Source organism: Ammodytes marinus, assembly GCF_949987685.1.
Source record: "Ammodytes marinus genome assembly, chromosome: 11".
NCBI classification, from domain to species: Eukaryota; Metazoa; Chordata; class Actinopteri; order Uranoscopiformes; family Ammodytidae; genus Ammodytes; species Ammodytes marinus.
In genome coordinates, this window is record NC_137215.1 from 9,473,871 (window position 1) to 9,491,245 (window position 17,375).

At 42.0% G+C, this 17,375-nt stretch overlaps 2 protein-coding genes across 2 annotated transcripts; both read right to left on the minus strand.

Annotated features, from left to right (window-relative positions):
- Positions 1-4,603: 4,603 nt before the first annotated feature.
- On the minus strand, positions 4,604-6,093 carry hmx2 (H6 family homeobox 2; the record flags this gene model as incomplete). The annotated part of the gene is made up of 2 exons (XM_080037347.1): positions 4,604-5,154; positions 5,817-6,093. 2 exons carry the CDS (start codon positions 6,091-6,093, stop codon positions 4,604-4,606), a joined length of 828 nt encoding a protein of 275 aa, XP_079893473.1.
- Positions 6,094-12,802: 6,709 nt separating this feature from the next.
- Positions 12,803-14,692, minus strand: hmx3a (H6 family homeobox 3a; the record flags this gene model as incomplete). The annotated part of the gene is made up of 2 exons (XM_080036283.1): positions 12,803-13,431; positions 14,404-14,692. 2 exons carry the CDS (start codon positions 14,690-14,692, stop codon positions 12,803-12,805), a joined length of 918 nt encoding a protein of 305 aa, XP_079892409.1.
- Between the last annotated feature and the right edge of the window lie 2,683 nt (positions 14,693-17,375).

A 17,375-nucleotide genomic window follows, 5' to 3' on the forward strand; every position in this document is an offset into this window, starting at 1 on the left:
CCAATCATTTGAAGGAGCCGAGAAAGCAAATTTAACAGTTCTAATGCTCCAGCCGAGAAACTTAATTTACCAATTTGCAGGAAGACAAGATGGCAGGAAGCAAGCCAATTTGCCACGTGTGCAGCACACAACAAACCCCAGCCTTGCTCCCTGGCCTCATGAGAGGTAATTATCCCTAAAAAAGAATGCCATGCTGTATTAAGATGTAGCCACATCAAAATGAGGGAGACAGCCTCATTACAAGTAATTATGAGGGAATTAGAAACATCATTTAACTAAACGAGCAAATAATGTCCAGGATATTGAAGAAGCTGCCTGCACTTCTGCCGACCGCTGGAAGTCCCATTACAAAAATTGTAGGTCTTTAATAGAATAATGACATGCTTTATCTTCCCTGCTTTTCTCTCTGAGAGGGTCTTGGAGCAGAGGGAAAGGGCTGGGGAGAGAGGGGAGGATGTGAAAACAACTGTTGCAGAGCTCTCTGTCCTCAGTGTGGTCTCACTCGAGTGTGTAGCATAAGGCCTTCAAGATAATCCCCCTATTATCCTTACGAATACAAAATGGAGTGCATAGAATTGTATCTCGCATCCATTATTGTGTCAAAGGTAATTCTAATGGCTTTATCTCTAGAGTAATAGCTGAGTTCTCTACACGCACTGTAGCCCATAATGGTTTGATGCATATTGGGACATTGAATGGCTCTTCAAAAAAAGGCAGTTCAAGAAATGGTTGGTCATTTAACAATGAGGCGTAATGCATTTCGCAATTGACGCCCTTATCCAGGTTTTTGGTCAGATATTTTTCTTGGCGAGTTAAACTAGGAGATGTAAATGCTTTCATTGTGGTTAAAAGAATAAAGCTGCTTGTATTTGACCTTGAGTTACACACATGTCATCTTAACACTCTCAGACAGTATATTGAGCTGAGGCAAATTCTGTTTTAGACCAAAATCCATTCTTTGGCTTTGGTTTTATTGAAATCCTATTTTTTATTCAAAGCTCGGTAACTTTGTTTTTAAGCCTGTTTCTGGAACCAGTTGCGTTAAAATGTGGAGGTGCATTATTGAAATACCCCAAATAGTTTCCAAAGCTATTTATGACTTCACCATATTTTACTTAATATACTTAATCCATATGTGGCATTTCCCATTTGCTTTGCCTGGCACAGTAACATCCTCTCCTGTTAAGGAGAGAGAGAGTAGGGGGGCAGGAGGGGGAGAGGGGGGACAAACACAATTTCCCTTCAGCTCCTTCATTTCCAGTTGATATAAAACAGAATCATGAAAAATCACTTCTGGTCCAAGCTCTCCTTTTTAACCATTAACCCATAAATACAGAAGCTGGTTAAAGCCAGCGGATGACAGGGCCTGCCTCAAAAACCTTGTTATGCTCCCCTCAAATTCATTTAGGGAGCAAACAGGTCTTGAGAGTTGTCTGGCTTAATGCATTGCGATCGCTTTTAAAACTCTTGTCTTGAGGCAGACCCGAGGCCCTGCATCTGCTCGTGGTGTTATACTTCATAACCTTCCACTCCAATATGAAGCCACACATACCCTCTTTAAATGAAATGGCTGTGAATATGTGGGGAGTTGGTTGAAAACCCGTCATCCAAATAAATTACGAAGGGATGGAATATGTGAACAAAATAAAAATAAAAATCTTAATGTGAGAACATTATAAACAAAAAAGGAAAGTAATGTTGTTGCAGCCTGTTTAAATTGAATGGGGTCTCCATTAAGTTAGTTTTGATCTACATCACTTTATCTCAAGACATAAAAATAAGCGATATCAAAAGGTTTTAGTATAGGATTCATTATGATCCTGTAAATATGCTCTGAAAACCATTCCGAGAGTCAATTTTGCCCAGTGCTCTCCATCTTTGCCTCTCCCTCTCCACACTGTGTGTAGCCCACAGTTTCCATTACTCCCATCATAAATTATACCAGGGAGTGAATTACACTTGCTTTTCACCTTACCAGGCAGGTTTGATGAATCCCAAGGCACAACACATCATCTCAACAAATCTTCATCACCATGCCAGTCGCTGTCTCTTTGCAGTTTAAACCACTTCAAATCATTTTCATTGCCCTGCTATTAAAATTTGTAATTCACACCTGCCATTGCAGTGATACATAGTAACATAGAACCCCCCCTCCTCTACCCCAACATATCCTTCTTTTTCACTTTCTCGCTCTGGCTCTTATTCTCTTCCTTTGGTCACCACTGCATCTCCACACATCTCTCTCTCTCTTTCTCTCCCCCTCTGTCTTGTAAATCAAACAAACTCCATGGTGACAGCTCATGCAGATTTCCCACAAGTCACTGGGGTGCAGAGATCCATCTAAAAAGAGTGTTGCATTGCCTTCACACCTGATGACATAATGACCACTTGGAAAATAATAAACAGCTTCATTTAGCCAAAGCTATTGCTCCTTTTCATAAGTGTTACGGTCCCTCATCCCTCTCTCTCTCTCTCCTATCTGTCACAAATTCATCCTCCTGCACCTCACCTCTTCGCTGGTGCTGGAGTTACCCATAAATCACCGCTGTTGTCTAACGCTATCCATTTTCCCAGAAACACAGGGCGGCTGTTGAAGAAATTGGGTCAGGCATAATCTGCAGAGCAGCAGCGCCTGGCTAGTCATGATTCCGCTAGGTAATGTAGCCATTAGCACACACTGAGAGATTGGTGGGATGGGTAGAAGGGGCTGTGTGGATGATGGGGTCCCTTGTACATGATGTGACACCTAAGAAAAGCTGGCAAATGACACGGTTTTATTGCTCCGCATCAACCAAGGGACATTTTGTGTGTGTGTGTGTGAGTGTGTGTGTGTGTGTGTGTATGTGTGTGTGTGTGTTTTTGGGAGTGAGTGTGTATATGTGTGTGTGTGTGTGTGTGTGTGTGTGTGTGTGTGTGTGTGTGTGTGTGTGTGTGTGTGTGTGTGTGTGTGTGTGTGTGTGTGTGTGTGTGTGTGTGTGTGTGTGTGTGTGTGTGTGTGTTTGAGAGAGAAAGAGATATTCTGTTCAGGATTGTGTTTTCTATGTGCATATTGAATTGTTATGAAATAGTATAATGAACTTTGACAAAGTGAACTGACTTAGTGTTCTGGACCTCTTGAATATATTAATATATATAACTAGCCACACGATATACAGTATGGTGTCCAGAATTGAAAGTATAACTGATACAGTAACTCATTACGCAGATGGAGAAAAGGGAACGGCTTGGATTAATGGGAGTCTTGCACTTTGACAATATGCCTCTTTATTATGTTTCTCCTTACAAGGCCTGATGCTATAGGAGGCAGACTTCAAATGACAGAAGATCCTGCCCAGAGGCATGATTACCTTGTGCATGTGTGCATCACTTTTCCACCATGCAATAAGCTTTATGTACCTTTTAGTTACCTCAAAAAAGCTATCTCAGGGTCACCCACCTCTTGATTAACAGCAGGGTTCTGTGCTTAGTAGCAGTATGTATAAATTCAAAATTAATCTGAAAGTTTAAGTTAAGAGTCTTTGAATGGTGAAAACATCTGCAGTTTTTAACACAGCGCTTGATTTGATACCGCTGGTAAGCTAATGTGCTCAGGAATCAAATATGGAGGGTACAGTATCAGCCTTGCCGGAGGAAAAATGCATAACATTTCACACTGCATTCCTACAAGTGCCTTGTCCCTCCGCAGACACACGCTGTAATTAAAATGCACCTTTCCTGGAGCTTACAACCTGATATTTGATGTAATAATATGAGGTGTGTTGTATGCAGTGTGAGCCAACAGCAATGTCAACTATTGTGTAAACAGTAACGTCATATATGTGCATTAAAGTCTGTGTCTTCCAGGTTTTTTCCTGGCTTCAGTCATGGTTAAGGCAATGCTCTTTGTTTAAAGCAGCTCTAATAAAACATTAGCCATGAGCCTTTGACATATAAGGATTATCCCAACAGAATATAACAATATAAAATGCCTTGTAAAATAAATATGCAAATTGTTATTATTATTTTCATGGGACAAGAGATGTCAATACAAGTTGAATTCAACTTTGGCATTGTTTACAATTGCTTTAAGTGTTTGCCTTTTTTGTTAAAAAAATGACACAAAAACATTTACAGAATAAAACCAAGCAAGCCCAATATTTCACTGAAATAGAAAATGTATTGAATGATAATGTTATTATTGAAGGTCTAAATTACAAAATAAACAATGATATTCTTCCTTAAATGGAATAATTATGTTTTCCCATCAGTTGAAATCAAAACGACTAATGCTTTGCAGTATATTTGACAAACCAAGTCTGAATAAAAACAGTGTAAAAGCATTTCTGGTGGAATCCCATTTTTTCTTGAATGCTAAACAAAAAGTACAAAAAGTATTAGTTAATTATACACATGGTGTATTTTATACATTTGGGTAAGCTTGATTGCTTTCTCGTGAGACGTATACAGTTGCTGCATAATAAAGAATGTCCTCAACAAATAAAGTGATATAATTAATATACAGTGGTTATGTGGAGACACTTATAAGAATGTTGTATTCTTTTGTAATGCTTTTCCCCCCTTTTTTTCAAGTGGACTGCAGTTGCGAACATACAGTAAAAGTCAATCAGTAGTCAATCTTGTTATACAGGTTGTATAAAGGTAACGCTGGCAGGTTGCTCCCGGGGTAATACAGGGGCGTCGGGAAGGCGATGGACCGGGGAACTGGAACGCGCAGTAAGGAGTTATCTCTGAAAACCAGCGGCATCCCCACTAGTGTCTGTGCCGAGGCGTGGGCCATGTTCGCCGCCTCGAGTTCGGCTGATAGCTGCCGTTTCCATTTGTTCCTCCGGTTCTGAAACCACGTCTTGACCTGAGTCTCCGTGAGCTGCAGGCTGTTCGCTAAGCAGGCCCGCTCCGAGCTGCTCAGGTAGCGCTTCATGTCGAAGGTGGACTCCAGCTGGTACACCTGACTGCGGGAGAAGACCGTGCGTGTCTTCTTCTTGGACGAGTTGCCCTGCTTGTCCGCACCGTCCGTCTGTCTCTCCTCCGACAGCGGTGATATTTGACGGCACGGTCTCTCGCGCTCTTCCTTGTAATCCTGCAGCAGAGGCTTATGTGGCAGGTGCGGCCGCCTCGCCAGTCTGTCACTTCCAGACAGAAGTCCTTTCGCGGGACCTAAACGCGATCAGGAGGGAGAAGGAAAGTGGTGAGGAATAGCCTATGATATATATATTTTTTAAACTTAGGAAACTCCTTTGACACATGTTCGACGTATACATTGGTGGGGTCATCAAGTGTCAATCCTGACTCAGTAAATCGACTGCTGAAAGCCGGTGACTTTTTAAATAAACAATCCAACACGAGTAGGATACTATTAATTCAATCCCGCTCTATTTAACGCTCAATTGACGACGTGTAGTGCAGCCATTTTAGAAACATGTTTCATCAATTAGCGGGCTCAATTACATTTGAAATGAGAGGAAAAGACAGAGGGCTAATTATTCGACCTTCCACTCTTCCGCTGCTGCACATGACAAACAAGTGGAAGTGGGTGAGCTGCTTGTCAGTGGTAGTCACACACGCGAGCTAATGAAATGTGAGCTGAAGTGCAAACAAACATTTAAAAAAAACTGGTGGCTGGTTATTAATATACATAAATATTTACACCTACTTTCATGCCAATTTAGGTAGATAGGGCTAGCAATTAAAAACGGCAGAAAGTGTGAATAACCACACTTTAGTGTTTTTAAATATAATAACATTTAAATATCCTCGTCCCTCCTCTGCAATTATAATAAACAACATTATTAAAATAATAATAATAAAATAGCGCTCACCTAAACATGAGAAGTTATGGGCTTGGTGCTGGGTGCATGGCTCGCTGTGACCCGTGTCGGAGCAGAAGCAGTCTGCAGAGTCTTCCCCGCCGCTGCACTCCTCCTCGGATGACACAGACAGTGAGCGCCTCCGCGGCGGAGGCGGCGGTGGCCCCTTGGAGAGCTCTTTGGTCCCGGAGCGAGGCGCATCGGACGGCGTGCCCAAAATCGACTGGATGGTAAAGCTGGAAATCGGGCCCGACGAGCACTTGCTCCCGCTGTCTTCTGCGCTACTCATTCTCGCTTCATAACAGTATTGAAGTATAGACTGAATCTGTCTGTCCCCTTGTATTCCGTTATTGGAATACACCAACGCGATTGGTGCGTAAAAATTGCAAATGCGTCTTTTGTCCTGTTTTTCCCCCCCTAGCCAGTTTAATTGTGGCGTTTTAACATTGGAGGAGTTGAAGGTGTTTTTTCTAGAGCTCGGGGAACATGAGTGTATTCCCGGTCCTCCTCCTCACGCTCTGGATCAGAGGCAGCAAGGTTGCGTTGCTTCATTTGCATGTAGGTAAGCTCCTCCTGGGCCAATGGCAGCCTTCAACATGAGCCCGGAAATTTCAAACCCCTGTCAAGGTTTTGAGATGCGATGAGGAGAGCGAGAGTCGAATAAGACCAACAGTTTATTTTTGCATTCAGGTGCACTTAGAACACTTACAGTAGGCTAATTGTGTATACCCTGTGTGACTCGGCTTGTTTTAATAAAACAAAAACATTATTGCCATGAAATATTGTGACTTTGATTAAACTAAGATGTGGTTATGAATAAAGCTTTAAGCCAGGCCTGCTCAATTGTCAAATGTCAATATGATAAGATTTATTGGGCCTATATAAAACCTTTGAAATAATGTGGGTGGCTCATATAGACATATTGATATCATTTCTTAAAAACTTACGCATCTATTATATGGTACACCTGCAGGAAAAAGGTGTAGTCGACTGAGGATGAACTCATGCAAGAACTGTCATGTCGTCTTTTGTTTATAGGCTACTATGCATCTCAAACTGGTCGACGTGGTGGTGGTAACACACACATGCAGCCTTGGAACTAAAGCTGAGGCCTAACTAATTTTTCCTGAAAATAATAAACTCATTCCGCGTCCATTATCTGCGATTAAGAATTAATTTGATCATTACTGAGCTAATCTGCCTCGTGATGACCGCGCGTGGAGTGGAGGCCGGCTAATTGATTGACTAATTGATTGGAGGTGGTGGGGGCAGAGTGCGCGCACACGTGTGTCTGTGTTTGTGTGTGCGGGGCTGGGGAGGGGGGGCTCCCTCCCCTTCACCACCCATGCGCTCGCGCGCGCTCTCTCTCTCTCTCTCTCTCTCTCTCTCTCTCTCTCTCTCTCTCTCTCTGGTTGTGTCTGGCTGCGGGACAGCTGCAGGGCTTGAGCTGGCTGGTTCGGGCACATTATCCCTCTTTTACTGCTTTGTAAGGGAGCCCCCCGACACATTACAAATGGTCAGCTTTAATCATCATGTCAGCTCCCTTTGCGGTATAGCCACACAACCGGCATTCGGTGTTAAGAAGGCTGGAAAAGGGAGAAGACGATTTGACTATGGAGCTCATGTTTGTGCTTGATGATGACGATGAAGATGAGGAGGGTGATGATGATGCTGACAGCCGCTTCTGTCGTCATCACCATAGCAGCCAGACAGAAGCATCTGGATGCACGCGTAAATATCGGTAACATGGCAGCGGGGCCAGCAGCTGCTTAACGATCTTAACAAAACGCTTACGCAGGGGAGGCTTTACTGAAGGGGGGCAAATATATGAGGGCAGTCAGGACGGATGCTGGATTTACGGTGGTTACACATAAGGCGTGAAATCTGCAATGACAGTTAAATGGGTTTGTTTTATATGCCGCTCTTTTCCAACAAAGACCTTTGGCAGTGTGGCCGCCTTCATCACTTTCAGACGACTTTTGCAAAGTGAGATTAGTTCATCATAGGAGATAGTGGACATTGACATAATGGGCTGCTTTTGTGCCGCGCGAGAATAAATTTCACGCGCTGTTTTTATGTCAGAGCTTGCGTTTATGGGCCAGCCGTACAGGCCGAGCAGTGCAGTCCCCTCTATTAGTATGGAAATGTGCATCCACTTACCCACGTTCCTGCGCTTCATCCACCGAGGTTTGGCTAGGCCCAAACAGCAAGCAGCGGGCCTAAGTTCGTGCTCTATCACAATGATAGGTGGTGTTTGGCCGCCCTACCGCAATAACAGAACAAGATCTTTAGCAGGAGAGAAAGGTCTGAGAAAGACAGATGAAGTTATGAGGCGCTTTGATCTGGGAATCAAGCTTCGATAAATATTAAACAAAGACCCTTTACACGTGTGTATTATGATATATGGCGTGTCCAATTCTAGAATAAGGAAATTACCGGAGAAAATGATATCAATAAATTTTGTAAGTATAAACGTTGATTACGTTTCGATTTTCATTCAAGAAAGCGGGGCCAGCTCTTTTTTCAGGAGGCGTGTGTGTGTGTGTGTGTGTGTGTGTGTGAGAGAGAGAGAGAGTGAGTGTGTGTGTGTGTGTGTGTGTGAGAGAGAGAGAGAGAGAGAGTTGTGCACCTCCTGAGCCCTGGAGGTGTACAATTTATGTAATCTGAGTGTGGAAATGAACTGGGTAATTTATTGGAAAACACAAAGTCAGGAAGATTGGATCAGTACAGCCTATCCACAGGCTCCTATCCATCAAGTTCCAATTAACAACCTAACCATTGAGTTTTAATGGCTTTCCAATCTACTGCCCTGATAGACTCATCAATTCCTCGGGGAGAAATTAAGAAAATCGACCGCCCCTCGGCGTTTCGGTGTCATTCTTCACAGCAACTATATGTCAAATTAAAAACACAATTAAAATTTAAACTGTTCCAATCAGACGGTGCCCCGCAACCTATGTTTCACTTAATAGAACTTTGATGAAAATCTGATGCTCGCATTCAATCAGCAAAGCAAATGGGATGGGTTTAAAACCAGATTTCCTCCTGGAGAAGTGTCAAAAGAGTTGTTATACACATGCAGGCTTTGACACGACACACCGGGGACAAGAGGCAAGAGGTCATTTCTGTTTGGCCTCTGATTATGGAAATCCACCAGCAGTGTGTCTCTGTAAGCGGAAGCGTTTGTTGATGCACACGCAGGGCCAGGCGATTTGCTTCAAGGTTTACATACACGCATTTACTTTAGGCCCAATTTTTTGAGGGAATTGAAAACTTTATAACTTTGGATTTAGTTAATATCATTGGTTTAATTATACTACTGCTTCAAATTGAAATAAATCACTGATTTCTATCTAGGTGGTGACCCCTCGGCCAACACCACACGAACCTCATACCTAATTTTAAACCACTGCCAGAAATTCGGGCTTGTGCCATGACAGAACCTATTTTGTGATCTAAATAAATGCTTTCATCTATACATGCAGCCTTTAAGTCCCCTTCTTACCAACTTTAGTACACCAGACCTGTGCAGATGCCAGGCAGTGGCACACAGAGATGAGGCTAGCGTTACGCAAGGTGGTCGGGGCCACTTGTGTGTTTCCAAACTGGCACTAAACCCTATGATAAGGGCTTGAAATTACCCATTCAGCTCTCCATTTTAATGTAATGCACTGAGCGCGGTCCCCGGTCACGTCCGTTTGCCCCCGTCCCTGCAAATGTGCTTTATCTGATTTTGGCCCCGCTCCCTTTTCTCCTTTACATAAAGATGTCGCGCAAATGGAAATTATCGAGTGGTAATTTTTTCAATTTATGCGCGCAAATCAAGGTCATACCCTACGCTGAGCAGAAGCGGCGTGTGAACGTTGCTCTTACTTGACGGAATATGATGCAGACGTTTACGGATCGATATATGTGCCAGAGGAATAATGCCACACTAATCTATTAATTTGCAGTAATGGGGCCGCGTACAGTGTGCACGGTAGGTGCGCGTCAATATGGGTGATCTGACGATATTTGAATGAACCTTTTGTCTGTTGATGAGGTCATCACATAGGCTAGAGTTTATTGCTGACTGATTAATTTCCAATATTGTACCCCACAGATGAAAACAGAAAATGACCTTTCATGCAAAGGCTGGTGTGAGTGAAACACAACTGCTTCCATGGTTGATTTTACTCATAATCCCATCCGTCAAACTATGAATTCCCACAATGTTTTAGAAGTAGTTGTATTGTACTTTTATAGTATTCTAAAGTCCCTTGTAACTTTAGAATACAATACAAGGAATATTTCTATTAATTGGACAATCCGAGCGCAACATTATGTATATGCTATATATATAGACTACTTATATGCAGCTGCTGAACGTATCCTCAAACTATAATTTTGTCTGCTTGTGTGTCAAACCCACTACAATGGGATACAGCTTGGGTGTTGGTGTTTTAATTAAAGCGACCTAAAGACACAGGTTACGGTTTCTCTGCAGATGTTTACAAGTGTCCACCTGGACTGCGTCACATGATCACAGACCGAAGGTGGAATTTATAGTCAAATGAAATGGTAAAACATTTTGTTTGTATAAAACATTCCATTTTGGTGATTATTTATTACTTTTATTTTATTACTAATTATTGCTGTTTATTGAGCTTGAACCCAAATCAACGGTGAGTGAGAGGAGTGTTCAATCCCTCCTCTCAAAGTCTTTTCCTGTTGTGTCTGAGTTTCTCCCTTGTAACTTTAGAATGCAAGCAGATTTGATTGTAAAAAATAGATAGTATAGGCTAATGTAAAATGTATGTATAATATGATTCCGATTCTTTTTCCCATTTAGATTAAAAAGCAACAGCATTTTCAGTATCTTTTTCTGTTTTTGGTTTTTACAAAATCACTTTAATACATTTTAACTTATTGAAAGGCACTTGAAATCCTTCCAGGTTCAACCAGAAGGTATATTCAAGCAAAATGTCAAAGCAGGTTAATTTGCATGAAAACAAGATAGAAACTCATCGTATTTTTATTGTATTTATTTATAAATGTGTTTATTATTTATTTACCATTTTGGCATTTATACCTTTAACTGAATTATTTTGTTACACTCTTACAACTCGCGCATGCGTTGATTTAGATATAGTCGCATATGTACAAAGTGGGCTACCAGTTTCATAAATTATCGCAAATTTTAAAATGTATAATTTTTTTAGGGACAAAAAATATGACAAATTTTAGGCTATACTGCAAAGAAATATGGGCTGCAATTTACCTGTGGACAAATTATGAGATGTTATTGTAGAGATGTAAAAAATCATAAAAAACAGAATAGGGATGTGCTTTTTATGTTTAACGTTTTTTTAAGATCATAAAACTGAAATTGTTGGCTTTCCACAATACGATAGTATTTTTTTAGTATGTATATGAATATACAACGAGTATAATCTTCTGGTATCCTGACATCCTTCCACGTCACACTGAACAAACCACACACACACACACACACACACACACACACACACACACACACACATACACACACACACACACACACGAGGGAGAGAAAACATGTTAAAAGACAGCAGCTCATACTCAGGGAATAATGTCCTCTTCTGAATACATTACACATAATTTTGACAAGATGGTGGCAATTACGCATCTAATTGACCGAGCCACTTTTTATGTAAAATAACGTTTTCAAAGTGCATAACGCGAAGATGATTACAGAGACCCACCTGCCCGAGCTACAAGTGTGTGTGTGTGTGTGTGTGTGTGTGTGTGTGTGTGTGTGTGTGTGTGTGTGTGTGTGTGTGTGTGTGTGTGTGTGTGTGTGTGTGTGTGTGTGTGTGTGTGTGTGTGTGTATTGATGTGGTTTGTCATTTACTTATAATATATTTTGTGGGTCTCTGTATGAAAAACATCAGTGACGAATATTTGAAAATGTATATTAATTATAGAATGGCTCCATTTAACCCTCTGCATTAATTGCCTACATTTTGTAAGCGTCACTGGAAGCAGACGTCAAACAAAAAACATCCTAAAATGTAGGGAATAGTTTCCATTTATTTCACAACATGATTCAGCAATACAATATCAAAACGTTTTTATGTACAAAGGAGAAACAACTCCTCTCCCCGTGCCTCACCATACATTTACATATTTTTTACACCAGTGTAGTCGACATTTTTGCCACTCCTGTTCAAAAACCCAACATTTTGAGACATTGGAGCTCACTTGTGCTTGAAGGACGTGTCCGCGTAGAGGGAGCAAGAATGACAATTGCTAAAAAATAAACAGAAAGCTACATGGGTATTTTACAGTTGAGAGTGTCTTGATTGTCCCCCGTCAAGCGCTTAATAAAAGAAAATAAAAAAATACAACAAAACCTCATCAATATTCCACCGTGGACAGAAAAAAAACATGTTTTCCGTTTAGTGGATTCATTCATTCACAGCACACCGTCCGTGTATTGCACATCATCGTGTAATCAGTTCCAGATATGTAAATAATCAAATAATTGTCTGAGATGATAAGCAGGCCCGCGCCATTAGGCCGCCAATTTCTGTAAACAAGGTAAAGTTTTTTTTGTACATCACACAGAGTTGGCCTGTCGAACAACAGTCATGGTGTAAAGACTAGAGAAATAATAAAAAAATAAGACACTTATCAGGCAGTGTATAAGCAGGTGACTCCTGAGGTGATAATTACATTTATTAATAATAATAAGTATTATAATAAAATAATAATAATAATTACAAAAAAAAACATGGGATCGAATTGTCGGATCACGTGAAAACGGCAACCTTATAGAAAATGACACAATATATTTTGCCATAATAGGTCCATGTAGGCCTGACAGTGCGTCTCTTTTCTTTGTTTTTCTTCATTCAGCAAGTTGTACAAAAATATTAAGTCTTTTTTTTTTTTTACTTTTTGGATGAGTTGATTTTGAAAATAGACACCAACTTGTGCCGCAAGACTGAGCTTCCTCTTCTTTTTTTCCTTTTTTTTCAAACTGGTCTGAGCAGCGGCATGGATGTCATGAGGGGATGGGAGTAGTAGACGCCCGGGTGCGGGAAGGTGAGCAGCGGCTGGCTGGCGGGCACGCTACCGCCGGAGGAGCCTCCGTTCTCCGAGGCCGAGTTCTCGTGGTAGAGGATGGGCACGCGGACTATCCTCTGGGCCGCGGCGTGGCTCAGGTTGGCGGCCTCCAGCTCTGCGGCCAGCTGTCTCTTCCACTTGTTCCTCCGGTTCTGGAACCAGATCTTCACCTGCGTCTCGGTCAGGTGGAGGGACGCGGCGAGGCCCGCACGCTCCGAGCTGCTCAGGTAGCGCTTCATGTCGAAGGTTGACTCCAGCTGGAAGACCTGGCTGCGGGAGAAGACCGTGCGCGTCTTCTTCTTGCGACACGTCTTCTTGTCGTCGTCCCTCTTCTTCCAGTCCCCGAGCTCCTCGTCCTTCTTGGCTTCTTCCGTGTCGCTCTCCTCCAGGATGATCTCGTCGCCGCTCTTGTTGTTGTTGTGCTCGTCGTCCTCGTCGTCGTCTTTGGCGTCCGGTTCGGATTTGAGCACTAGGTCCGGCGAGTCTCTGTCCGTGCCCGAGGTTGGAGAGCAGTCTCTGGCTCTTGGTTTCTCGGAGACTGAAATAAGAATACACAGGGAGATGGTGGTCATAAACTCTGTTATGTGTTTTGGATTTTTGTTACAGCCTGTTGATACTGGACAGCCTGTGGGCTTTGGGGAAACTATGGTTATAAATAGTGCCAGGATATTATGGCTTGTGACAAACATAAAACATGTTTAGAGCTTTAGACATGATTTAGAACGCGGTGTTCAAATATATTCAAATTAATATGTTACCCTTCTAAAAAGGAACACTTTTTATAAAAAATAAATAAAATATTGGAAATATCTAAGCTACTTTACTCGTTTCATTAGAAAAAAATAGGGGTGTACAATCAAACTGCTAATTGACCTAGCTTTGAAAATCCCCTTGTTCTGTGCATGATAGTGCCATTCATATTATATCAGCGAGTTTTAGATCCCACATGAATAAATCACACGAACAGGCAGGTAAAGACGCTTTCAGTGGCCTAGCCTCTGGGGTAAGATGTTCATAGTGGGCGCCAATAGACAAATCAAAAGCACGCTGCGCATCGTCACCCTCATCCAATGATTTGATGATGTCTACTTCATTTTATGCTCAGTGTGTCACTTTATTGATCTATTATCCCGCGTCCTGGCATAACAAAATAGGCCTTCATAGAGGACACGGCGTCAAATCACTAAGCACTCCGAAGTGTGGGAAAGAAACAAAAAAAACAATGCATGCACCATTATATTATTCATTTTCATCCAAACGCAGAGAAATGTTGGTGTATCAAGGAAGTTCTATGACAATATAGCATGTCACAATACGCACATCCTTAAAATGTCGGATGGTGTCGTTGTAATTTGAAGAGAAAAAGTTTAGCCTCTCCTTGATTAAGTGAAAAAAACGACTATTTCCACATCTAATTTGTATTAGGTAAAACATTTGCTTCCTCATAAGTGATAAACATCATTATGAAATAACATGTATATAATAATAACAATTGTGTTTTCTGTCTTACCTTCGGTTCTGTGCAAGTGGGCGGACGTGCCCAGGGCATAGGGGTACCACCACGCCGAGGCGCGCTCCAGGTAGTGAGCCGGTAGACTGAACCTCTGTGCGGACAGGTCAAAGCGTGGAAAGCTGAAGTCCGCGATTTGGGAAAGGGAAAATCCTCCCTCCAAAGTCGCCTTGGAGGCAGCCAGTACGGGCTTGGGTTTGGACGGTTTGCTATCACAGTTCAGCAGGTTTTTAATGAAGAAAGGAGAGTCCTTGGCCGAAGCGCACGTCTCTTGCGTTGTCTCTGGCATCGCTGTAGCTGTGGTCTGAACGCAGGGGGACCACGTAAACAGGAATTAGAAGAGAAAACGCAGCAGGGCTGACTTACAGACCGTGGAGGATATCCTGACTGCGAGGAGTCCCTGTTTTTATTCTTCTCGGTGACTTTACGCGGAGACACGAGCTCAAACCCGGAGAGCGCGTCAAAACACGCGTCCTTCTAGGATAGAAAGACAACGAAATAAATTGTTAAGTGGTAACAAAAAGGTAAATACACATGGAGACTTTTCATTCCGGGCTCCTTCGACGCAAACTGTGTCCAGCGTGTCAGTCAGTCTGGCGTCTGATGCTAATGATGAAATAAAAATGTCATCCAAGTTAAATGCGGAAAGTATAGGCGATTGGGCATGCACAATGGCAAATGGGATTAAGGGAGAGACGGTGAGGGGGGAGAGAGAGAGAGAGAGAGAGAGAGAGAGAGAGAGAGAGAGAGAGAGAGAGAGAGAGAGAGAGAGAGAGAGAGTCCATCCTCCCCTCTCTGTGCACTCTGGCTGCAGGCTGTGTGCTCGCCTGTTATTGGTCTCATATAGTCCAATTAGGCAGCAAATGAACACAGGGCTGTTAGCGCCAAAAAGAAAGGTTTGGTATAAGCGCCCATCACACAACTAACATTAAAGTCAGACAGATCGACTGCACGAGGTAACTCATAATTCAGGGCTGTTGATATTTAGTATGATAGGCCTATGTTTGAACCACTTTGTGCCCTGGGGATTTTTTTTTTTAAATTCAGCTATTATTTATGAATAGGCCTAAACTTGTTAAACCTCTGAAATTATTACAATCTACACATTTTAAAGGAATAATAATAGAATAGCCCATATGGCACGTAGGTCTACTTAAAACATGCATTGATTATCAAAGGCCTGAATGTGATGCTTTTATAAAGGCCTAGTTAAACAAATGTCTTTGAATAAAATATTTAAATGAAAAAAAATCTGCAAACAAATCCAACGTGTGAGAAGTGAACAGGGGTTGCAACAGGTCAGTCATCTAACAGCACAGAACGCTTCCACTGAAAACTCGTGAAATAAAAGTATTAATAGAATAGAGCAAACGTCTCGAAATCGCTTTCTTTTGCATCACAAATGATATGCTTAATTTCTTGTGCAGAACCGATACAGTCTTCATCCCAACTCGACATGGACTAAATGAAATATAACTAAGGGTGTATGGTCACCATGCCAGCATTTCTTTGTCGAATAGCCCCCATAGTTTCGCTTTTCACACTCTCAAACACAATATGAAAAAGGCCTGAGACCAGGCTGCAGCTACTAAACGTGTCACCAAAGGACGATTAGATTCATATTTCTAATTTATTGATTTTCAGCGATAGCCACTTCCACCATGTCTGCCAGTCGCACGGTCATTTATTCCTCCCTAATCGATTTGGTTAATTCATCCCTCAGATTGCACTCTTTGTAAATGTGCTATGTATATTCACTCATTGATATTAATTGACTTGTTAAAAAGCAGTCCATTGGTTTTTTGGAGCTGTGGAAGCCGAAGAACTGGGAGACGGCGCCCTCTGTGGGCCACGAAAAGGGAATGCAGGTGTAAAGAGTGAGAGAGAGAGTGTGTGAGTGAGTGAGTGAGTGAGTGAGTGAGTGAGTGAGTGAGTGAGTGAGTGAGTGAGTGAGTGAGTGAGTGAGTGAGTGAGTGAGTGAGTGAGTGAGTGAGTGAGTGAGTGAGTGAGTGAGTGAGTGAGTGAGTGAGTGTGTGTGTGTGTGTGTGTGTGTGTGTGTGTGTGTGTGTGTGTGTGGACCTGTAATAGTGACGCTGTGGGGACAAAAATCACCTCACGGTCGCTTTGTGGGGGGGCAAAAAGCAAGACCCCACAGGGCGGACCATGAAATCTTACAGTAAAGGTTATGGGTTTGGGTTAAGGTTAGGGTTGAGGGTGGGCATGTAGTGGTTTAAATAAATGTCCAGGGAATGAATGTAAGTCAATGTGAGGGTTCAAGATGGATAGTGACAATCCACAATATTTGTCCTATAAAACTGTTTGATTGCATGTGTGACTTAAACAAGATGTACTAATTTCCGTTAAGAATCATTATCATATTCATGTGCTCCCAGAATAAATGCATCAGTCATGTGATATGCAGCATTCTTAAAGAGTGTCAGTGACAAAGTCAAAGGTAGCACTGCATGCCATGGTCCCCCCTCCACCTCATCCACTGTGGAGTTCTTACATGCAGCGGCATGTCTGTGTAATTAACACGTATCATTCATTTAGTGAGTTGTTCAAGTGGAGGTATCCTGTTACTGTGATGTAATTACCACCTTTACTTACATGCTTATCATGACAGGTATTTGATGAACTTCTCAGATGGAGGTACAAAATTAAATGAGTTGATTGTTGGTACAAAATCCAAAGAATCTATACTTTTCTTATTTGCTTTGATACATCAATACTGGACAGCTCTTTAAAAACTGGATAAGAAGGTCTGAATGTCTGATTTCTGAGACACAAACTAACTGTCTTTATATTACTTGTTTGGACATTTACATTCAAATCATGCAGTGATTTTATTTGATAGTATTGCAATAGTATAAGTGAATCAGGTGGAGATTATTTTCATATCCCTCAAGCAGTAGCGGCCTTAGCTATGTTTCAACCCATTCAATTGAATGGGGCCCCGCCCTCTGGGGGGC